We start from the raw sequence: 24,377 nt of genomic DNA, 5'->3' as shown, positions 1-24,377 counted from the left end.
CACGGGGACCAGACTTGTTCTGGACGGTCTGCAGAAGCCGATCTGCCGTTTTTTAAACTGGGTGACACTTTTTGTTCTCATAGATTTGCTGTCTTCATCTTAAAGTGCTGCTCAGATAATTTGATAGTATCACCTTGAGTCTTGAACTGACCTGAATTGCTGTTTATATTCATTTTTTAAAATTATTTACATTTTAGCCTAAGCTGTTAAGAGAAATATAAAATGATTTTATGAAATTACCTGTAGTTTTGTCAGCAATAATGTCCTTTTATGTCCTTGAATAAAAGTGTTTGCAGAAGATGATTGCATCTTATTTAATTTTCTGGTTAAAGACTAGGCAAAACTGATTAATTAACTAAGCACCTCACCATTAATTAGTTGGCAAAAACACTGCTTACTGATCATAACTTAAGATTACTGTACAATAGCTTATGAAGATGATGGTGATAAAACAGGCTGTCCTGAGACGTTAACACAATGAAACAGAAAAGCATAGGAACAGAAAAACAGAAGCCAGAGACATCTATAGGAAAGAGAGGGAAGAGGTAATACAGTAAAATTTAGGTATGCATGTGCAGTGGATACAGGGGTGATGGCACCACGTACTGAGCCATCCCTCTATAAAGTCTGACAGGATAAAAAGGACTGGCAGGTGAGCTGGCAGACGCTCCCATGAGATATACAGAACTCTTCAATATCTACATTTGCCTTGATCGTCCTGCTCCCCTCGTCCTTAATCTTACCTTCACACCTTTATGTCAGTCTCTCTACCTGTCTGTCTCGCTTTATTCTCTCTGCCTCTCAGCAGGTGCCCACATCAACCCCCAACAGTCTGGCTTTCAGCAGTGTTCATTTAGAGCTGGTGGTGAGGCTTGCTTCGAGAGGAGAGCAAAGACAGGTGCTCTGAATGTCAACATTTACTCTTTGCCAGCAGAAACACTATTGATTACCCATGATCTAACATGAAGTAGTATAGAGGAACCTTTACTGTCTATAGAAGGGACATGCACCATCAGGCAGGAAGAACTAGCTCCCTCCTGTCACATGGTAGCATTTAATAGGACACACCTCATGCAGAAGGTTAAAATATACAGTAGTGTGTCCTTTCCACAGCAGAGTTTTTGACTTGTTATAGAAGGAAAAGCACTGGTATTTTTATTAAACTGCATCAGTGTGGTATGTCTGACTTCAGACTTCAACCAATGAAAATATTAAAGCCAAGTGGCTTGCATATCAGATAGATAGATAGATAGATAGATAGATAGATAGATAGATAGATAGATAGATAGATGTAGTTTGCAAGGAGGAATTTCAGAAAATGTGTCCAATTTATCATCGTTAATCATTTTATCATCACACAGACTCATTCGGTCTTATTGCCATGTTATTTTATCACTTTGGTTTGTAGATGCTTTGTAGTTGCAGGCCTGCTCCAAGTCGAAGCCACCATTTCAAATTTAACAAGTCTCCAAGCATATTGCTCCCACTGCTGTTTTCCCAGCATGAATTTTAGCTAATTTAGCATTTCTTGTTCTAAATTTTCTAAATTTCTTTTTTTTTTTTTTAAAAAAAAAGAGGAAGGCTTAATTTGATTTGCACACAGCCTTCGAGGTCTGTTGTCTTTTTATAGAGGAAAGTAATTCAATATTTTATGTGAACCCTGGGGCAGCTATTGTCAGGATTCAATCAATGGCATGACGATAAAGCGTGAGTTGGCACTCTTCTTTATTACAGGAAAGGGATGCAGCACAAAACATGTTTGTGGTTGTGTCATAAACGGGACTGCGATGTGGTGCTCGATGTCTCCTGTCGTTCATTCTTACATTAGACAGATTAGTTACTCGGCACAGCTTAGTAATCGATCCAAACAAGCAAAAAGATAAGTAACTGCTATAGTGTTTCCACTAAAGCATTTAAAAGAGTGTGTGTGTGTGGGGGGGGGGGCAAAAACTCATATTGACCTCCACAGTTCAGTGACCAATTAGAGGGCAAAGAATGAAAATGTCAACTACAGCAGTCAGTGAGCCGAGGAAGCCCAGAGAAATAAATGCAGGTGTGATTCGAACGCAGATGAAAACAACACAACTTAAAGCAGAACCTTGACAGTCTGTTGCAAATGAGGGCAGAGCTCAGAAATTGCCCTAAATTGTAGCTAGATTGATGGTGTCTCTTGTAGCAGGGAAAAATCAATGTAACACGATATGAGAGATGGTATGAAACATCAGAGATAAATAGATGTGACTGTATCTATTTGTTTGTGGACATATTAATCAAGCCCAGCAGTATATCAAGTCAGAAAATGAATTTCAAACAGGCCAATATAAGATTAGCTAATCAGACAGGTCCACAACTCAAACGAAGGAGTTTTACTGTTTGTTTTTCAGCTTCCGTACATCACACTCAAACCAGGGCCGCGATTTAGACGCACAGTTGTTTTGAGACCAACAATCCCGGGCAAAGTTTTCCTGCCAGTGTATCAAGCCTCCGGAAAATAATGTGGCGCACTAATCCGGAGCTCTCCTTTTCAATTAGTGGGAAGGTCAAGATTGTCAGAAGGAAGCAAATGAAACACGGCTTAGGTTTTAATGAGGCTCCACACTACAGTGAGAGCCTACAACCTTATGCCTGATAAGGTTTTCTCTTTTATTATCGAGTTCAACAAGAAAAAAATCCATTTTAGCTGAAGCCTGTGGTGGATAAAGAGAACTGGTTGAGCGATAAGTGGTTTTCACCTTATTTTTTATTATTTTATTTTTCGCTTTGTATTTTAGGCGCTATTATCAGCTGACCTTGGCTTCTCTTAATGCATCAACTTTGTTAGCTCTTGCAAATAGACTCAGAGGAGTGTGTTGACATGGGTAAGCGGTGCATGAATCACTATTTTGCAAAGCACAACCTCCCTACCTTTTGTAATTTATTTATTTTTTCTATTCATGAGATGTAAATACAGAAAAAAAAGACAGCCTCAAAGTCATCCCCGTGTTGCCTATTTCCATGTCTGAGTCTGGAAAAGCTGAGAAAAGATCGTTCATTATCATGTACATATTCCCAGTGAAGGCTGGGATGCTAATATCGGTAACAAGTCTGAGGACTATTTCAGCAGCATATTATGAATGCAGCCCTCCTCCTGCCTGCCTGCTGTGCTCGCCAAAGAATAAAGTGTTCTAGTCTTCTAGGTTGCGGTCTTATTCCAGACTGATTTTAATTTGACTCTTACTTCAGACAAGTCCAATCTCCGCCGTGGTGGGAAAGCACATTCAATCAGCCGCTTATGAGGCAGGTTAGAGAGAGAATGTGAAATGTCTTAGGGAAATAACAGGGGGATTGAGTCTTCATTTGTGCCTATGGGGAGGCAAATTCCAGATAACTTTGGTGGAGACTTATCTGGGATGTTCAGCAGCGCAACAAGCGAATAAGTAATAAGAAGTCAAAGTGCAGGTGCATTTATCAGTTCTTTCGTCAAAACTGGTGAGGAAGAGAGATAATATATAATATATTGGACAATACATTTGATCCTAAGACATCTCTTCTAGCACAGAGAGAGATTCCCATTTTTTGTGAGTAGCTTGAAATCTTTCAAAACATTTCAGGTTTCTTACAATTACAACTTAGAATAGATATTCAGGACATCTCTAATCTTTCTTCATTTTATCAGATGTTATAAAGTCAAAATTCATTCAGTTTACAACAAATATATGCAGAAGAAATGTTCCCATCTCCTCCCCCTGCCCACTTTTAACATTACACTGTACCTAGTAAACATCAGCATGTGAGCACACAGGACGAGCTGTAATGATTAATCAGCCGAGTGATTTGTGGCTTCAGGTCAGCCAGGACACCCTCAGAAGGTGGCGTCAGGTCAACCAAACAGGTGGCCACATTATGAGGTTATGCATTATCGAGTATTTCATTTGCTTATGAAATTTTACATATGTAGACATTTTCAAGCCAATGTGAGCCAGTAAAATAATTTGGCCTTAAAATATATAACAGTTATATTAACAAAAACATTTTTTACGAGAAAATTAGGCACATCAAGATACAGAAGTGTTATTCTGTGTGTGGAAAATGTGGGTTTTGGGAGGTTGTTAGAGAAGGCTGAATAATTCACTAAACAAGCTTCAGGCTAAGTCGGTGAACTTTCTCTGTCTAACAGCACCGGCATGGCAGCAGGAAGTCAGGATGCTGGTAAATCAGCCTCAAAAAGAAAAAACTCCACGTACCTGACTGTGCCGGGATAAACACCAACATGACACGAGTTTGCAACCAAGAAGACAAAAAAAAGAAATAATAATAATAACGCAGGAAAATTCAATTAAGCTTTAGCTGGAAGCATCTGATAAGTTTATGGAAATTAAAGTTTTATGTAAATCAGTAGTCTGCCTGGCCCAGTGCCAGATCACAAGAGGCTGCACTTTATTGCATTTAAATTAGCTGCCTGAGAAAACTAAGCAGCTCCGCCTAACAAGCCCAAAAAACATTACATGAAATCTAGGGAGTGTGCTGCAGATTTTCAAAAAAGAGGTTTCATACCAGCTTCTCATTCCTAAAACCTCACCGTTTGCTCGAAGAGCAATAACAATCTCGATGATAAATCAAAGATATTGCTTCAGCACAGCTTTGCCAGCGCAGGTGCTGTTCGAAACACTTGGTGCAAGACACTCCAGAGACATCGATTATTATTGTTTTACAATTCTGAACAATTCTCCCTTCAATTTCATAGACAACCAAATGAAGACTGTGAGTTAAACTCCAAGCGGAAAGGCCGCTGCAGATTTGAGAGCAGCTCCAGCAGACTGCACTGACACCTTGTGGACAACAGAAGCAAGGACAGAAGCTCATGTGTGCTTTTTTAAAATTTAATCTAAGAATATATAAACGCTACTGTGTGTGAGTCATCTCCTTTTTTTCATTTTATGCATTGTCGTATTGCAAGGATATAAGACGAAAGTGCATTTTCATCAGGTATTTGCATTATTAATGTACTCCGGTAGAAACAAAAATCAGTCTTCAGTGACACAGCTCATATTTGAAAAACAAAATTCTCTTTGAAGGCACCAGTGGATACAAGTGAGCTTTGGTCATCGCTGCATCTGGACGTCCGCTTAACAGACGCTACCTTGAAATGGTAGAGGATGTTGTGGTGCCACTGAGCTGTGAGAAGCCACTGTGACAAGACTCGAGACTGGTCATGGAACCCCTAAAAAAACAAACAAACAAAAACAAATCGACAAACAACATTATCTTAACTTGAAGACGTAGTTACACCCAATCAAATACTAATCAATTATTCTAATCACTGCGGCAAATAAAAGGCAGCTTGCGCACAAGCATAAGGAACAAACAGTTTGCATAAATGTCCCTGTATATATATTTAAAGTCTTACATAAGACCCATGCAGTGAAAAAGAGCCTCAGTATAGCATCAAAAAAATAAAAATACCAAACTGACCTGAAGTCACAGGAGGCAAGGACCTCGGTGTAGTACATGATTTTACACTTGTGGGAGGAAACCTGCAGAGAGGCCAGCACATCATCCACTCGAGGCATGCTGGAGGCTGCGCAGGCTGCGGAGCTTAGGAAACGCCACTGGAGGATGTAGAAGCCGGGCCAGCGTGTTATGTGGGAGCCCTGTTTCAAACCAGAGAAATCTGCAGGATCAATTTGTGTTCGCTGTGACGGAGGATTAAGCACTTAAGACGGCGAACGGGGACAAAGGAAGGTTGTCTGAGACTGTTAAACAAAGACAGATCAAAAGAGCTTTTTATGTCCTCTCTCACCTGCACACTCTCTCCCTCCCTACACATGAGGGCTTTCTCCACCGTGCTGTAGTCCTGGCCTAGTACCCAGCTCTTGTCTATAAGCTGTGGATTAACAGCCCCTAGGGAAGCGATACCATGAGTTTCCTTTCTGGGAGGCTGAGGGGCTCTCCTGGAGTGGTAGATGTTAAATACCACATCTCCTTTAGACACATCAAAGTCCCATGTGATGACAGAGGAGGCCTCTGTGATCTCTATCAGCAGCTGTAGAAAGATGTAAGAAGATTAGAAACACAGGTCTGAAGACTGCAATTCATTAATCACGCTATATATTTTAAGCATGCAATGCATAGTTGTTCCAGTAAGTGGCACTATTACACAATGCATAAACTCTATTACAGTTTTTTCCAGTCGCTAACAAGCGTTTGTCCAAACAGTTGTCACATTTGCAAAACTCTAAACACAATTAGCACAGCATCGGTCTGTTGTGGCCATACCATTCTTACATTTCATGTCGTGTTCACCCAATATGCAGTCAGTGAACACATTTCCACGATGCTTACATTTTCTTAACAGACAAGCTATACCTCCCAACAAAATTATGGACTGTTTTTGTAGTATTTACGAATGTTAACACACAACATCCCACAATAGCAAAAACAATATTCCAAACCGTAGATACAGTATAAAAACCTCTGCTTCTGCAATGATATCAGTACAAAAACAATATCAATATCAAAAATATATATCAGCTGATAATAAACAAACAATTGAATAATTGACACACAGCTGATTTATGTTGGGTAAATTGGGCCAACGACAGCTTCTTCCATTCTGGCTTAGACTCAGTGGGGTTTATAAGGCAAGACCTTGAGGAGTGATGTTTTTGGAAACAAAAAAAAGACAAACACTGTAATGTCTGGTCGAGGAAGAGTAAGAGCAAGGGGCCCAGAGAGAAGAGCAGGCCCAAGGAGAGGGCAAGGTAGAGGTGTAAGAATGCGTGGTGGTGGCATTCCAAGGGCTGCAAGAACAGTAGTCAGTGATGAAATTCGTGCCACTATCATTGACCATGTAATCAACCATGGTCTTTCACTAAGAGAGGCTGGTGAAAGAGTGCAGCCCAATTTGAGGCGGTCAACGGTTGCCTCCATTATACGCATCTTTCAACAAACCAACAGGTAAGTATTGCATTTTACATGGATTGTTTCTATTCTCACTTGACATGTCAATATGGTCATACAGTAATGCATATGTTGAATTTTTTGTCTTTCTAAAGAATGCAATGTCTTCCACCCTCTGGGGGAAGAGGAAAGCTCCTCAGTAATGATCAGGAGCTTGCCATTGTAGAAATGGTTACTGCAAATAATGCAATAAAACTGCGTGAAATTCAAACTAGAATTGTGGCGGACCATGAGATATTTGACAATATCGATAGAATCAGCCTCACAACCATTACGCGGACATTGTCCAAACACAGAGTGCGGATGAAGCAGCTCTACACTGTTCCCTTTGAGAGGAACAGTGAGAGGGTCAAGGAGCTACGACGACAATATGTCCAGGTATAGTGTATATTCAATCCAATGTCCAGTTCTATAAGCTTTGCACTTTGCAAGTAGGTAACCTACACAATACTAGGTTACAGTACAGTATGGTATACAGTAATAACATGACTTACATAAACTTTGTTTCAGAGAGTTATGGAATTGGAGGCCAACCAGGCCCCTCATGAATTCATATACATCGATGAGGCAGGATTCAATCTGGCCAAAAGGCGTCGACGTGGACGAAATGTAATTGGAAAAAGGGCCACAGTTGATGTGCCAGGACAGAGAGGGGCAAACATTACCATGTGTGCAGCAATTGCAAATGCAGGATTACTCCTTCACAGATGTCAGGTTGGACCCTATAATACAGAGCGCTTGCTTGCCTTTCTCAATGATCTCCACCAGCGCCTGGTTCCAGAGCAGGGTCAGGAGGGTGAAAACATGAGGACCTTTGTAATTACCTGGGACAATGTGGCTTTCCATCACTCGCAAGCAATATCAACATGGTTTGAAGTCCACCCAAGACTGGTAAGTCTCTTCCTTCCACCCTATTCACCTTTCCTCAACCCCATAGAGGAGTTCTTTTCTGCATGGAGGTGGAAGGTTTATGACCATCAGCCACATGACCAGATGTCCCTCCTCGAAGCCATGGATGCTGGCTCCAGGGACATCACAGTTGACGATTGCCAAGGGTGGATCCGACATACCAGGCGGTTTTATCCCAGGTGCATCGACTTGGATAACATCAGATGTGATGTTGATGAAAAAATGTGGCCTAACCCTGAAGATCGCAGAGATTAGATGCAAAGTTTTTGCCTTTTTTTAGCCCCCCTCCCCCCCTTTTGATCTTGGCTTTTTGCTGTTGTTTTTTTGTTCAGAATGCTCTTGTGTGTTTCATGGATATTTTGTTCACTGTAAGCAATACTGTAAAACTTTCTCTGTCCTATCATACCGTGTTTCTACTGTACCTCCTGTAGTAAACAGTAAAGAAACATAAACTTGTTTGCTTTTTACTGGAATGCTTTTGAATGTGAACATTACTGTACATGTGGACATACAGTTACCAACCAAGACATTTCTGGTGTCAAAATGGTGGATTGCATGTTTCGCATGCAAATACCTGTGACACTGAAACATAAAAGTCTATGCAGTTTTTGTAATGTCAATAATAGCCAGTATTTTGAAACCTGGTGTACTTTGATTGACTGCATGTACCTTGTGAAGTGAAAACAAGTGTTATTCTTTGACAGACTAATTTCATTTTGAGTCAGATTTATAGTGTTTTTGTACAGTTAGTGTGTGCAGAGAAAGATGTGTTCTATTTTGAAATGAAGAGTTAGTATATATTTAACAAAATGTATTTTTGAGAAGAAAATTATCCATTTGGCCAATTGTGTTTTGTAGGTGTGAGTCTGTGTTAAGAGTTTAGAAAAAGTATCTGAAGTATGGGTAGGCGCTTGTTAGCGATTGAAAAAAACTGTAAACGCAAAGAAATGTCGCCTTTCTTGCCCTGTTGTTAACTCTTATTGTCATAAAACTGGAGGCAAAGCATAAAAGTTGAGACTGCACCTCGTATGGAGCCCCCTTGTAGATACTGGCACTTTTATAGATGGAATCAGTCAACAGGCGGTTTTCTTCACTCTCTAATTCTTCTGCTGTTCTGTACAGAAATTTGGGAACCATTCCTCCTTCAGGAATGTCACACTGAAGAAGAAGAAATAAATGTGATTAAAGCAGAACGCTTACTAATATATATCAAAATATATGTAGACATACTAGCTTGTTTTACAAAAAGCATAGTGTAATAAAGTAATATCTTATGTAATAAGTTTTACTGCAATTCATATGCCATGAACTTAGATATGCAGGTTCAGTTAAAGGATAACCTTTCTCAGTATGAAATGCCATTTTATAGTTCCAACTAGATACAGCTCTTTCACTTTCACGTTTGCAGCTGAGCAACAACTTGTTGAGTGCTCACAGAACTGACTGAACTGTCACAGAATTCAAACACGCGAGTCCTCCTGTAAGGACATCGTGATGTGCCCCAGATGCAATTTTTTTCCTTTATGTCAACAAAAAAAGGAAAGAAAACTGAGCCAGCTGAGCTGAGGCAGATACTGTACCCACTAGCCAGTGAGCACAGTATGTTCTGGTCCTATCTGACAACCTGCAGCTCAAAAATCTATACAGGCCTCCAATATATCATTTCTTCATAACAAAACAACACAGGGTCAAGGGCCTGAAGTGCAAGGTGATGTTCACTGGATTTGTAGAGAAATGTCTACCCAGATGTAGCTATGCTAAACTGGTACATGCTGGTGAAACCACATACTGCAGGTATGATATGCATATTTCTGGCTGGGCTGAGACTGACTTTCACAGGTATGGTCAATAAGCTGAAGACTTAACCTCACCATGCAGTCTCCTTGCAGGAAGTCAGGGATAATTTCTCTGTCAATGTAGTCTACCAAACCTCCTGGACCCTGGTAGTCGTTTCCAGCATAAACAAGGAACTTCTTACGAGTGTTTTCATCAATAAGGGGGCTGACCTGGCGGTGAGACCGAGAGAGCATGCAGGAAAGGGCAAAGTCACTTATTATGGACTGTGAAAGCCAATCCATAATCAATGAATAATTCAAGCATGAAAAATGCACATGTTAGCTGGTTGATGGTGTTACTAAGCATCCATAGTATTTTATATTGACATCATCGTCCCAGTAGCTCATTCTCTTTCTGTAATTTCTTACAATCCTGCCACCCATGCTACTGCATACAGCAAAGATTAAATGTGCCCCTATGGGTTTTAGTTTTACAGTCATCTTTCCTGGTCCATAAATAGATTTTTCTTTGTTTATTAGTTGCTCATTTTTCCAGCATGGCTGGACTGCACTTAGCTATTTATAATCTCTGCATCTGTATTCTACAGCTTTATGAATTCTTCCATATTCAGGTGATGCAGTCAGTTTATTCTCACCAGGGTCCACAGCACAGGGAAAACTCTCGGTGCCCGCAGTATGAGCAGGCGACCCAAAGTTTCAGGGTAATTGGCCTCAACAATTTCGATGATTCTCAACAGCGCCTTAATGCCAGGTCGCCACAGATGACGCATGTTTAGACCGTCCAGATCCACCAGGCAAGTCCAAGAACTAGCGACACATAAAAACAGACATCGCATTGTTTTGGTTAAAGTGCACTGCTGATTTCTCATTAACCAATGGGACACGAGCAGGATTAAACTAAATACGATTTAGGCACCTAATAGGTTGTCCAAAAACTCTGGTGTTTTCCTCACAGCGCCTCAGTCCCTCCTCATTAATGGAAAGCACCTGCAACATTGTCACAGTTAAGCGCCAACTTCATTTAGAATATCTTCACTTTTTGCTTTGTTTCCATGTAAATTAAGTCATAAATTATGTCACCTGTCTCAGCAGCGCCTCCTCACCCAAGGCTCGTACGAAACCTTTAGTGTCCATTTGACCCAGACGCAAAATGTACAGAGGACGGCCATCTGAATGAGAAGGAAACACAGTGAACAATCACAAACTGCACTGCACACTTCCACCTGTAAACAAAGCTGGTGTTTACCGCTCTAGAAAGGGTATCGGTTTAGCATGTAAACACTCAAGGGGAACATCCTGTGTTCAAGTCTTAACTGTGATCAGTTGGATCAGCTGAGCTGTTAAAAGCAATGAAACCTTTTCCAAACATGGGAGTGAAGACATATGGTGTTCAGACTTTGCAGTCAATAATTAACAGGCTGTTTGAGAACTATATAAACACAAAAGCTTAAATCCCTGTGGCTTTTAAGATTAGCTGATAAAATTTCCCTCTGCCTGGAGTAAAAAAGCCTCACAATAATGGCAATATCAACCAGCATCGCTCACTCAGTACCTTTGTCGTGGTGGTGCCAGCCTCCAGAGTAATAATCCTGGAGCAGTTGAGGGCGCTTCCATGTGTCTAACAGGAAATCCACCTGATGCTGTCTCCTCCAGGTCAGTGACTGGCAGAGGAACTCCCTGGCCTTGTCGAGGTTGAAATCTCTGGCCCTGAGGAAGCGTAGCACATGCTGATCCTTTGGAATCTGTACATGAGAGGTGCATCGTTAAAGATGCTGATGAATCCAAAGCATTTTTTAATACTCTGCTGGTGAAAATCTTTGCAAATTGCATGTAGTGCAGTGAAAAAGAAATTGCGCCCTAAACTGAATAACTGGTTTGCTTCGTTTGCAAAAAGGTCCTGAAACAGCAAAGGAGCCCCAGACCATTACACTACCACCACCATGTCTGACTCTTGGTTTCATGTTCTAATTATTAAATGCTGTGTTAGTTTTATGCCGATGCAAAGGGACTCAAACCTTCCATAATGTTCATCGTTTGTCTCTTTCTTATTGTTGAACCATGAACTTTGAGCTTATTTGAGATAAGTGAGGCCCGGAGGTCTTAAGATGTTGTTCTGGGTTCTTTTGCGATCTCATGGAAGAGTTGTTGATGCACTCTTGGTGAAATTTTGGCAGGCCATCTGCTCCTGGGAAGGTTCACTACTGTTCCAAATTTTCTCCATTTGTGGATAATGGCTTTCATTGTGGTTGACTGGAGTCCTAAATCCTTAGAATTGGCTTTGTAACCCTTTGCAGACGATGGCAATGACTTTTTTGCACGGGGCCAGGGAGGTTTGAATGACCTTTTTTCCTTAAATAAATAAAACAATAATTTAAAAAATGCCTTTTGTATTTACTGGGGTTACCTGTATTAAACCTATATTAAAATTTGCTGGATGATCTGATAAACATGATAAATATGCAAAAAACTAAGAAAACAAGAAGGGTGCAAATACTTTTTCACAGCACTGTATGTCTCTGAGCATCAAAACTGAGCTAGAGTAAGAGTGGAAGCAAGAGGGAAATAACAGGTTGCGTGAGTGTCTTAGAAATAAAGGCATACTGTATATCGCAGCATCAACTGTTCACTAATGAAAGAAACTGTGTTTGTTTATTTGTGACCTTGCCCTTGTGGGTTTCCTGCAGCCATTGACGCAGCCGAATAAGACAGCTCTCCTGCAGAGGCGTTAAATCACCTAGGTAACGTCTGATGTAGTCAGCATCCAACTTGTCTACAGGCCAAAACACAATAACAGCATAATGTTACACAATATTGCATCCAACAGACTGAAGACTATGGTGCAATTTCAGCGTTTTTGAAAATAATTAGACACGGTGAGTTTTGCAGGTTTTTATCAAACACTTAAAATGTTGCTTCTGTTTGTTTGAGGTTTTTTGGCAGTGCAGTTATAGGAGGATTCCTGCACTGCTGTATAAATCACCCACTGATCTATTTCCCACACTTTTAATATCTCAGTTGGTAAATTCACTCTATGTATTGTTATCTTTTGACATTTATATTAAACCTTTGCTGGGATTAGCGAGCACACACTGACCATCAGGCGAACCGGTCACTAGCTCTGCAGAACATGATGAGTCTTTACAGTGCAGCCCGTCCTTGGCACTGTTCACTGGGATGGCTCTGGCAGCAGAGGGGGGCAGCAGCTGGTGCCTCCAAGTGACTGTCCCAGAGTCAACAGTGGAGGTCCAACGAGGTATATAAGTGACTCCTTCTTTCTCCAGCTCTCTGAGGTAGTACTCAATAATTTCTTTACCCTTCATCAGTTGAAGGAAATGAAAGACTGAATTAATTTTGACAGTTAGGGAAGCATCTGGACCAAGACGTGAAGGCAAATGAAGTAAAATATGCAAACCTTTTTAATGCTACTAGCATATTGCTTCATCGCTATCTTCTCTGCGGTGCTTTCAAAACCAAAAAAGGACTTAATATCCAGACTAGCCGACTGTTCGAAGCAAGTCCAGCTCTCATTCTCTGGATGAACCTGTGGAAGAGGACACGCATATGAATTTGAACTTGAACCAAACTGTTCGACCAAACTCTTTGTTATGTAAACAAAGCACAAGCTGAGGTTTAATACAAAATATTACATCAGTGCATACATGGTTACATATCTCGTCATCACAATTTTAACTGCCTTTTAAGTAAATGGTAGGTTCTGGTGCCAGGTACTGCACATACACTCACAAGCCACTTCATTAGGTACGCCTTTTCAACTGCTTGTTATTGTAAATATCTAATCAGCTAATCACTTAGTAGCAACTCAGTGCATACAGGCATGCAGACATGGTCAACACAATCTACTAAAGCTGAAAACTGAGCGTCTGAATGAGGAAGAAAATTGGTGCCAGATGGGTTGGATTATTGCTGTTGTCCATCTCTTTATGACTACAGCGTAACACATCATTTCAGAAAGCTCAGATCATGCCAAACTGGTTTCTTGAACATCACAATGAGTTCACCGAACTCAAACGGTTTCCACAATCGGCAGATCTCAATCCAATTGAGCACCTATGCAACTATGTGATGCTATTATGTTAACATGAACCAAAATTGATTGAATTTGTGCCACGAAGAGTTAAAGAAGATGAGAAGGCAGCTGTAGCAAGGTATACCTAATGAAGTGGCTGGTTCAGTAATTGCAAAATTACTGTCATACAAAATTCTTACTTTCTTCTGTGCAGACTGCCACATGATACAGAGCAGACATCAAAAAGTTGTGCGAAGCATCTTTTAACAGGGAGAGCAGTATTATAGTAACTCTGACTGAGACAACAGCAGCTTTAAAGACACCTGGTGACACTAGCTCTTTAGTGCCTTGAGCACACTATGGGAGGATCACCTAAGATGAACAATTCATGCACCACATATTGCATTGCCTTTAGCAGGGACTCTGTACCATCCGGCAAGCACTAGGCGTTGTAAAAGTTTATATAAAAACAAAGAAATAAACCTCCTACACGCTGCCACATTCTAAGCACCTGATTACCACGTTTGACTCTCAGACTCACCGTGTAGCTGCACCTCTCACGGACAATGACTCTGTTAGAAAAAGTCTCATTGTGAACCTCAATATGGAGCGTCCTGTCTCTGCAGTTCAGAGAGTTTTTTTGGATGAAGTACAGATAATCCACGCTGGCGATCTACATGCAGAAGAAACAAAACATGCTACATTTACAGTTACTGCAAAAAGTCACATCTTTTATCCTCCAATAACATGTGCAAGGCTGAAATGCATCATTTACAAGTATTTCACTAAATAAAGAGCATCTGGTTTTTGTACTTCACAAAAGAAAGATCACATCATAGTAACCAATTCCTTTGCTTTACCGCCCTCATCCCCTATAAGGTCAGAGTGGAAGTACCCGTTTGAGAAGTCGTGGGGCTTCGATGTCGATCGTACAGCGCCTCTCAGTCACCAGCACGCATCCATCATCACTTTGGCTCTCACTTATGATCTCGCTGTCCACAAACATTGGAATCAATGGACACTTTGGGAACCGTCTCACGTAGGCCTGAAAGACATTTATATAGAAAAATTGATTGATTGGGTTTATTATTATGTTGTCTGTATTAATGGCTTGCCTGCGTCCATTCAGTTTGTTCCACTGGGAGCTCTGCCTCAGTGAGGTAGCTCACTGTTAGGAAGGGAAAGCTGCTTATAGAAAACTATAATCACAAAGGCTGACTGAATAGATTTATAGCACTGAACTACTGTGTCAGGTTAGGGTGCTTTTTTCTGTAGTTAGCAACTTTAGTTTATGTAAATGCCTATTAAAATGTTGTGTTTTGCAGACACCAACAGCCTGCAGCATTTACAAGCAGTAATTGCCACGTGTTTTAAAGACCAAAGCATGTGACCATCTGCCCTCGCCACTATCACCAGGGCTACCTGTATGCACTTACTGAGCTGCCAGGCAGGCGTTTCAAGATCTGCAGTAAAAGATGTTACTTAACAAGGGGCAGTGCAGCTTCTGATAGCAAACTATTGACAACTAAGCAAAAGCAGGGGATGAACTAGACCTTTATGATACGGACAGCTGCCTGTGTAATGGCGCGGATAGAGGGATAAGCATTTTAGCATGGGATAGAAAAGTGCCGTCAATGTCTTGAGGAACTGCGTTAAGCAGTAAAATCACTAAGTCAGCCAAGACTTAAGATTTTAAAAGTTTAAAAAGCTAAACTCTCAAAATCACACACACACAGACAACCTCGCACATCCTGCACGCATCAATACAGCACAGCGTATGAACAATCCAATCAACAGGATGAAATTATTCACTAAGAAAATTATTGGGAAATGTTTCTGTGCTAATTAAGCAGCAATGACTGGCGCTGTGCAACAGGCAAACTAACAAAAACAGTATGTTTCACTGATTGCAGACAAATTGAAAGCTCTGTTCTGCCTATTCCCCCTTCAGCATTATGAGCATAACCACATAATGGAGGCACAAAATATTTAATAATATATATAAAAGGGAGGGGGGGGGGGAGAACATGGGTTTCTAGTGTTTTAGGCAAAGCAAGCCTTGAGGACTTTGTGTAAGCCAAACGTCAGACAGACAGCACTTTTCAGCTCATTCAAATCATGTTTTACTCTTCTGCCGATATTGATCAAATGCATTTCTACAAGTGTCGTGCGTTTACAGGCACCTAGCTCTGTTACATAAAGGCCCCGGAGAGTCATTAAGAAATGTCATGACAGGAACAACAATGGTGTCAAGGTTAAACATTCAGTAATATCCAGGACACTGATTAGCACTGTTAGCCTGAACAACAGCTGTCAGTAGCATTGAGGGAGCTAATGAGAAGCTCTGAGGTAAATGGGAGCAGAAGAGGATGTTAGCTGTTCATTTGGATTCTCCTCTTTAAGCTGTCGCAGGCTTCTTTCTCTTCTTAAAGGAGCTGTTATTTAGCTTTCACAAAGGGCTTATTTTGAGAGTCTTTTCAATAACCTGCAGTGACGCAGGAAGAATTTCAGACCTGCAAATGTTCCATGGGGAAGCATCAAATGGCTTTGGTGTAGGTGTTATCCACACTGTCTATTGTGTTAACTCTGTATAGCAGCTGCACGGCAAACTGTAACCGCTGCAGCATCGCAGTCTCTACAACCCTTCATCAAGGATGTTGTGCAACACTTTGGCTTAATGTGTAACTTAAGAGAAAACACCAAGAGCAGACCGTACAGGTGACGGTGCCCCTCACGGGAATCCGTATTTATTTTTCTTTTGTCCTACTTTTGCTTTGCCTGGTGTTCTTGTGCTTATGGTTTTAGCCCAAAACTGCAATTTGCAGTGATGGGAAAGCAATGCATCGGTATCATAACAAAAAATATTCCATTTAAAGAAAAGCCAGCTTATAGCATGGAATTTTAATGGATTTTTCCCCCTGTGTAACTATTGAATACTGTTGGAATAATGGAAAGTGAGTTATATAAATATAGCTGCAAAGTTTTCTGCTGACAAACTCTCTTTTTCTTAGCGTTGCATTTTGTTTGCTTTCTAAAGGATAAGAGAACTGGTCAGCGAGGCACTTACATAACTTACAGCTGTTCTAAAAAACCATCCTACAAAACAACTCGAGAACTCCCGACCTCTGCCCAGGCAGCACATGATAAGAAAACAACAACCACGCTGAATGACTTACAGACACCTCAAATACACACTCACCAGCCACTTCATTAGTTACACCTCACTAGCACTGGGTTGGACGCTCTTTTGCATTCAGAACTAACATTATTTCTGAGACGCTGGAAACATTCCTCTGAGATTTTGGTCCATATGGACATGACACCATTACACAGTTGCTGAAGATTTGCTGATTTCACATCTTTGTGGTGAATTTCCCAAAGGTGCAATCTATTGGACTGAGATCTGGTACCTGAGGCGGCCAGTTGAGTACAGTGAACTGTGGTCATACAGCTTTGGACATGGTCAGCAACAATACTCAGGTCGGCTGTGGTGTTTAGACAATATTCAGCTGGTACTAAAGGGGTCAAAGCGTGTCATGGAAATATCCCACAATCATTACACCACCAGCAGCCTGAACCGCTGATACAAGGCAGAATGGATCCATGATTTCAAGCTGTTTACAGCAAATTCTGACCTCACCATCTGAATGTTGCAGAAGAACTCAAGACTTATCAGACCAGGCAATGTTTTCCAATCTTCTGTTGTCAAATATTGGTGAGCTTCAGTTTCCTGTTTTTGGCTATTTGGAGCAGCGCTCGGTGCGCTTCTTCTCCATCTGTGCTGTGCACTCTGCTTACGTTGGCAGCCCAGTATCACAGCGTTATGTAAAAGACCATTTCACACTTTGCCTTTACAAATGAAATATACACACGTAGCACTTGCAGTAACAGCAGAGGGAGATACTTTATTTCAAGCCAACATGAAAATAATCATGGGAGGAAGCATTTAAACTGACATCATTAAGACATTTACATGTAAATATATACTAGCCACCTAGCTTAATCGTTTCTGGTTATTAAGGACCCTTGAATGTACTTCATGTGTTTTTGCTTACTACTGACTTCTTGGCTTTAAATATACAATCTCCCCCTGTCGGTAATGCAACCATTATCTTTTTTCCCTCTCCAAAGTTAGAAGTGGACAGGGTGTACCGGCGTGTTTATTACACGTTTTGCTGTGATACTGGGTTGACTTTGGCTGTAAGGAGTGGATCCTTTCAGCTCAAAGCAGTCTGGTTATTCTCCTCTGATTTCTGACATAAATAAGACAAAAAGTCTAAGAAATGTAATTCTAATGCAAAAACAAAAATCACAATAGATCAGCAGTTTGCAAAATACCCCGAACAAGAACGATGCCACGTTCAAGGTCACTTAAATGACTTTCTCATTCTGATATATTCTTGATTAAACCCCACAACCTTTGCATTTGCCAGACTCTGTATAGATAAGAAATAACGAGATTGACCGAAATTTGTCCGTTTTTGATATTTGCGCCAAACGAGCAGTTAAACTGACGTACCAAGTGAAGTGGCTGACTGTGAAGCACTTTGGTCAACACTGTTGTTTTAATATGTGCTATATAAATAAATTTTGATTGATTGAGTGTCTATATCAGGGGTCGGCAACCCTTGGCACGTGGTGAAGGGTTAAATGGTGGCACGGCATGCAGTGAAATAATCTGAGAAGGTGTATTTAAAAATAAATATCTAAGGCTGGGCCACCAATGCACATCACAAATTAGCTCACACAGAGCTAATGACAATACAGCTAATGGTCTTTTATGACAATTTGGACGGAAGACTTTGTGCAACAGAAAGATCGTGCTGTATGTGCCCTTTGCCTCGAGAGTGTTGTTTGCCGGACTTCCAGTGTTAAACGACAATTTGAGATGAAACATCAAAAAAACCTTCAAGGATGAGGCAGAGAAAGTTGAATCAATTACACGTGCTGTGTCAAGATATGAGAAGCAAGCAAGTACTCTAAAAGTTTTTACAGCTGCAAAACATCTGGTACTGGAACTGAAGCAAGTTATCGTATTGTTAATGCAACGGTTGATATGGCACTTTTTTAGATGGCACTTGTCATCAAAAAGGTTGCCTACCCCTGGTTTTTGCATAACCATTCAACATCAAGGCCAGTTGCCAAACACTAAATGGCAAGTCTGGTTTTGAAAAAAGGAGTCTTTATTGTGCTGTGTGTTTTCATGCAAAAAGAAAGAAAAGCACCCTTCAAGTTATTGTATTTAAAGCAGCACGAGCAGGAAAGAAAAAATATGCAGCATTCCAGTAAAGTCAATAAACATGCAGTACAGACTGCAAGTAAGCAAATATCAAAAATGAGACAAATGACTATCTGAGGCAGACAAGGCTACTGACTATTTTCTGAAAGTGTCTGGTCTCTTTTACATTGCCACCTAACCATGGAATGAGCTGGAAAACTTTTGAAATCTAAAATTTATTTATTTTCATGAGAGGAAAAGCTGAACAGCATTTGGATTGCAAAAGGTCAGTGCCCTAGAGTGAAAAGCAGATTGCCAAACTTTGATCCCTAGTTTGTGTATAAAGGATATTTTGCAAATATGAAGCTCATATTCAATGCTGTGAGCTGGAAGGCTGCATATATACATACGCACACAATCTGTGAATTTAAAAGATTCCTCAATATAAGCACGTCACTTACCGCCATTATCAACTCAAACGGGTGCTTGTAGACCCGAACAGGGGACTGGTACTCCTGCACCATGGCTGAAGCTCAGTCAGCAGCAAACTCTGTTAAACTGCCACAGAGATATGACACGGCAGCTGTCAGTATAGATTAGTGGAAAGGGCACGTCTTCTTCTTCTTAAAAAAAGTCTACATAACATGAGCTGAGTAAAGGTCAATGAGGGGAGAAAGAGAGGACAGTGACATTCACATGACCATAATTAGGGTTGAAATATAAGCTGTGTGCTGCAGAAGGAGAATTTCAGAAAGTTTTTTTGGAACCAGTTGGGATGTTTTGATCCATAGAGAAAATGTCAAAATTCAAAGTTTGTTACAATGTAATGACACATAAGCAAACACAGTGTCAAGCGGTTTCTATAGCGGAAAGAAAGACACTTTGACTTACAGAAATGTTTTCTTTCCGTGCCGGCAGGTTGGCTTACTGTAGCTGTCCAACTATATGAGGGTCCATGTCGTCAGCTGAGAGAAGAAAGCGAGCCTCTCGCCTACTTTCCTACAATGAAAACCGCAAAAGAAAAACATTTCCTACCCGTCACTTTGACCTTACGGCAGACTTTTGACTCCGCCCCCTTTCGGCCAAACAGGAAATCAACGTGATGTTTGAAAAAAAAAAAGTCGTTTTGGTCGCACATTTTCAAGCAAAATTTCATCCGACACTGACAAACACGAAATGAACAAAAGACTGTAAATTCGTGATTTTTTTTTTTTTTTATCTGTCTAACATTATTGAATATTTTCTACCGCCTTTCTGGACTCGGACACAAACGTAGGAGGGCATATATACAAAGCTTTTTAAAGCTGTTGTTGTTGTACCTTACCAGACGACATGATAAACACGGAAAATGTTTTAAAAAATATGTCAAAAGTTTGTTAAACAAAAATAATGTGTATTGTTGTTTATTAGTTTGTTTATATTGTTGTTTATTAGAAAAATGACAAACTTCACATTTTTAATCTAAATTTGAAGTCAGAAATTAATGAAACAAAATATTTAAACGACTAAAACGAATTCTGTTCAGAAATGCATGTAAGTTGCTGGCATTTGTCATCTTAATAGAAAAATAATAAAGACAATAATAAAAACAATGGGCTTTACTTGTTTTTCTTCTTTTTTAAAACTAAATTGAAAAATTCATGGATAGCAATAATTATTAACATATAGTAACATACAGCACAGTAATAGCAGTAATTATATTTATAGAATTAAATGTGTTATTTTGATCAAACAGGTTGCACATATTGGTATGTTTATTTGCAAAAAAAAAGTGGCTCATTTCCCAGTATTGTTGATTTAGGTCACGATCCTTTCATTGGGTCAGAAAGACAAGAGGGGTCATGATTAGTTCTCTAATCTACAGGTGAAACTATATATATATATATATAAATGTGTGTGTGTGTGTGTGTGTGTGTGTGTGTGTGTGTGTGTGTGTGTGTGTGTGTGTTAATGAGAGTTAAGGTAATAGAAACAAAAAGAGAATTATGATTATAAACTCATGGCCAATAATAAAAAGCTGAGCAGAGGGGAATTCTGACTGTGTGGTAGGATGTCCACATCTAGCAGCTTTAAAAATCTGTGAAAAAAAACCCAAAATCTTTACCCCTTTGAAGAAAGGGTTGGATTTCCTAGAGCTGAGCCCTTCCATTGGAGCACAGCGTAGCTCTGAGTAGCTCTTCAAAGCCTTGTTCAAATGAATCAGATTGAATAGATTGCTCATCATCTCTAAACTGTGCCTCTGGTTTCCAGCAGAACATTTCTCACTAAGTAGTGCTGTTATAACATAAAACATGGCATGAAAGCAAAGTGAAACTATCATAAGTCAAATTGTCATTCTAAGTGAAGAGGGACTCCTCAAGCCACTAACCTCTACCATTATTAAAGATTTGTGGGGCATAAAGCCAAACACTCCAGACATTACAAGAAGCTCTCTGGAACACTGTCACATTGTGCTGGGGCAACGAGTGTACTCTGCAGACCAAAACTTTCTCAAACACATGTATATTTCATTAGACACTTAAGCCATTGCTCAAATTATTAAGCTCATTTTGTCATTTGCCAATTTGTCAATTAAGTTAAGAACTAAAACGACAAAGATTATTTGCTACTGGCCACAGACCTTTGGACTGCACTGAATATACAATAGGCTTATTAAATCCATCACTGCTGTTCTGCCTTGTTAGAGTGATGACAGGCATGGCTTTGGTTACTGGGACATATTTTTCATGGCATTATTTTGCAAAGGTGTTTACTGTGTCCTCGCTGCCTAACATTTGCCGTCCCATGGAGATACAGCTGGTCCCACATTGAGACTCCAGAAGCAGCATCTGTGGGGGAATTCAAAGGTTCTGGATCTGGCAGCCTACAAAAGGTAGTGCGGTCCAGCGGGGGACATCCTGAGAGGGGGAAGTGGAGTTCAGATAAGCTGTTTCTCCTAATCAGCCTCAGGCACAAAGAATAACGTTACCACAGAGCAAGCTGTTCTTACCAACTGTCTCTGCAAAAAATATGGATCAAACTGCACCTCGGTTGTGCAACTGCACTGTCACTCTGTTTTTTATTTCTTGCAAAGTACCACAAAAGATGTGACATTTGTTTAGTTTAGGTTTAGGTTTTTTCCCTTTTCCTCTGTCAGGTTGTCAACCGTTTTAAAGGTTTGGCATTAACAAAACTATGATTTCAGCTGTTGATGGTGCTAAAAAACTGAAACTGAAATCACGGCGAGTGTACTTAGAGACTGAAAGACTTAATAAAATGTGCTTTACATAAAACTGACTGTGTACTTCCGATGAAACCAAAGTCAGCCATTACTCCAAGACAAGTTTTTCTGTTTTCCTGCGTGGGTGTTTTAGTTGTTTTCACCGTGGGTGTAAAAGTTGGTGTGTCTCTACCATTTGATACTCTAATTATGATCAAGGGCCATAAAAAGCATCCTTGACTCTATTATGACAAAGATGATTACTTTGAAATTCATATCCTGCCATATTTCACAGCCTAGGCGAAGAATATCACAAACACAATGACTCATCTACTCCCTTTGACTAAAATGATCACCTACACCCTCAGATGTTTGTGGTAATAGTCTGACGGGGGAAAATGCACACGGAAGTTTACTGATTGTTTCCTTTGAGCTCGGCTCATCACCTCTCTGAGCTCATCTTTCTTTTCAGTCCCTTCTCAGCTCCCATGTCTAATTAACTGTAATAATGACTAAAGCACTTTAGATTTATTTCTGTCTTCAATGCTGCCCAGACTTCACAATGACTCCACGCATTTCAACCATACAGTAGAGCATTGCATTCATGCATTGGTAATTCAGAGCATAAATACATCTCTTTTGATCTGCCTTTCAGCTTGATATGAATAAGGATGCCCAAATATGATTCTCACAAATGAAATTGTCACGCAGTTTCCAAAATTAAAGCACCTTACGGCCTTGGAGAGTCTGTATTTAAAGCACATAAAGCCATAAATATCAAACAAAAATCAGGAGAAGCTGGATTTTAGTTGTTTCTGCTTGGAATATATATTACATTTTTTATTTATCTATTTTTGTTCAACATTAATTGAATAAGCAAAATGCATGTGCAGTAATGCAGATGAGGCTCTTTGCAGTTAATTAGTTTAAGTGATTACAGGTTCCTCACAGTTTTTCTCTTCTGTTTCTCCTGGGAAAGCGCCTGAAGCAACAAGTCAGTGTTCATTAAAATGGAGGCTATTTAAGAGAAAAATAATAGGCCGAGCTGTGAGGAATTTCAAATACTTTTCAGACAAACAGAGAATTATTCTGGAAGGCTCCATGTTTAGCAGCATGAAATAGATCATTTGAAATTCAATTTAAATACCCCCTACCTGTTCATACCCAACGTGCAGTGGATGAAAAAGACTCCACTGTGAATATGATGTCTATATGCATACCTGTTAATTTATTTTAAGACGAGTATTGGATGTTTTCAGGACGCCCAGCAAGGGGTCGACGCCCTGCAACTGCCAGCGAGTGTGTGGACCACCTAATTACAATACTGTGCAAAAATCTTGAACCACCACTCATCTCTTTATATTTTGCTTCCAAGGAGTTCCAGTTCTCCATGAAGGACTTTCGAAGTGTTTCTTTGGATATTGACTGCTTGTTTCTTTGTTTTCAGTCGAGTCCTTGTACCTGACCAGAGGAATGCTTTCTTGTTTGTTTGTTTGTTTGTTAAGTCACCAAACACGGACCTATGAATCATTCAAGCATCAAAACCAACTCAAACACACACACACATAACAGAATGTTTAGTAAAGAACCAGCTATAAATTTTATCTGTTACAAAAATATAATTTGTTCCCATTTTTTTTAAGTTGAATCTATTGAAAATGCCAACGATAACACAGTGTGACAGACATAAAATTATATTTTTGACATGATGATCACCAAACAGCTGATAACTAAACGCATATCTCAGCTTGGTGTGCAGTGTGTCCTTGAAGAATCTGAGGAAACTGGATAAGTTGAGGGCAAATGGAGAAATGGCAAACCTAAAAAACTATCCAGATGAACAGTAGCCATTTTTAAGGAAGGAAAACAGGGAGAAACGGTTGAAATATGAAAAATTCCACAACAGCTGAAATGAAAAATAGCAGCAACAGATCTTATGTATCGATGAATCCAAATCTGATCATTCTGCTTCAAAATGTCACCAATATGTGGCTGTATGTATGTTTGTTTGTATACGTTTCCATAAACCTGCATCCATTTTCCATTTTCCTGAATTCTTTTAAACACTGACACACTGATCACAAAACGTTTAAAAAATGAGCAAGTTGACTTTCAGCTCACAGCTGTAACCCACCTGTTAACTAGAAATGGACAAGAAAGAGTGATAAATTAGCTGAGCAGTTATTAAGTAACTGGAGTATTTAACCAAACACAGTGATGGAAAAGTCAGACAACATGAGTAATAATTGCATGGTTGAAAGTAGAAATAATAGATAAACTGTGGCAATA

General features: G+C 40.0%; 1 protein-coding gene across 1 annotated transcript; it reads right to left on the bottom strand.

The window, feature by feature from the left end:
* Window positions 1–1,744: 1,744 nt before the first annotated feature.
* On the bottom strand, window positions 1,745–19,955 carry sec14l1 (SEC14-like lipid binding 1). Its single transcript, XM_085403512.1, has 16 exons — window positions 19,781–19,955; window positions 19,351–19,447; window positions 14,567–14,716; window positions 14,213–14,344; window positions 13,057–13,185; window positions 12,739–12,958; window positions 12,305–12,414; window positions 11,197–11,386; window positions 10,725–10,813; window positions 10,561–10,631; window positions 10,280–10,451; window positions 9,720–9,854; window positions 8,872–9,006; window positions 5,780–6,022; window positions 5,452–5,630; window positions 1,745–5,200 (listed from the first exon to the last, which is right to left on the bottom strand). The coding sequence occupies exons 2-16, from the start codon at window positions 19,411–19,413 to the stop codon at window positions 5,116–5,118; spliced, it is 2,103 nt and encodes a 700-aa protein (XP_085259638.1). The 5' UTR covers window positions 19,414–19,447; window positions 19,781–19,955; the 3' UTR covers window positions 1,745–5,115.
* Between the last annotated feature and the right edge of the window lie 4,422 nt (window positions 19,956–24,377).

Source organism: Rhamphochromis longiceps, linkage group LG4 (assembly GCF_057381845.1).
Source record: "Rhamphochromis longiceps isolate RC_006_pf linkage group LG4, R_longiceps_female_GT1.1, whole genome shotgun sequence".
NCBI lineage: Eukaryota > Metazoa > Chordata > Actinopteri > Cichliformes > Cichlidae > Rhamphochromis > Rhamphochromis longiceps.
Note: the sequence above shows the minus strand (reverse complement) of the source record. Positions and strands in the feature narration are given on the sequence as shown.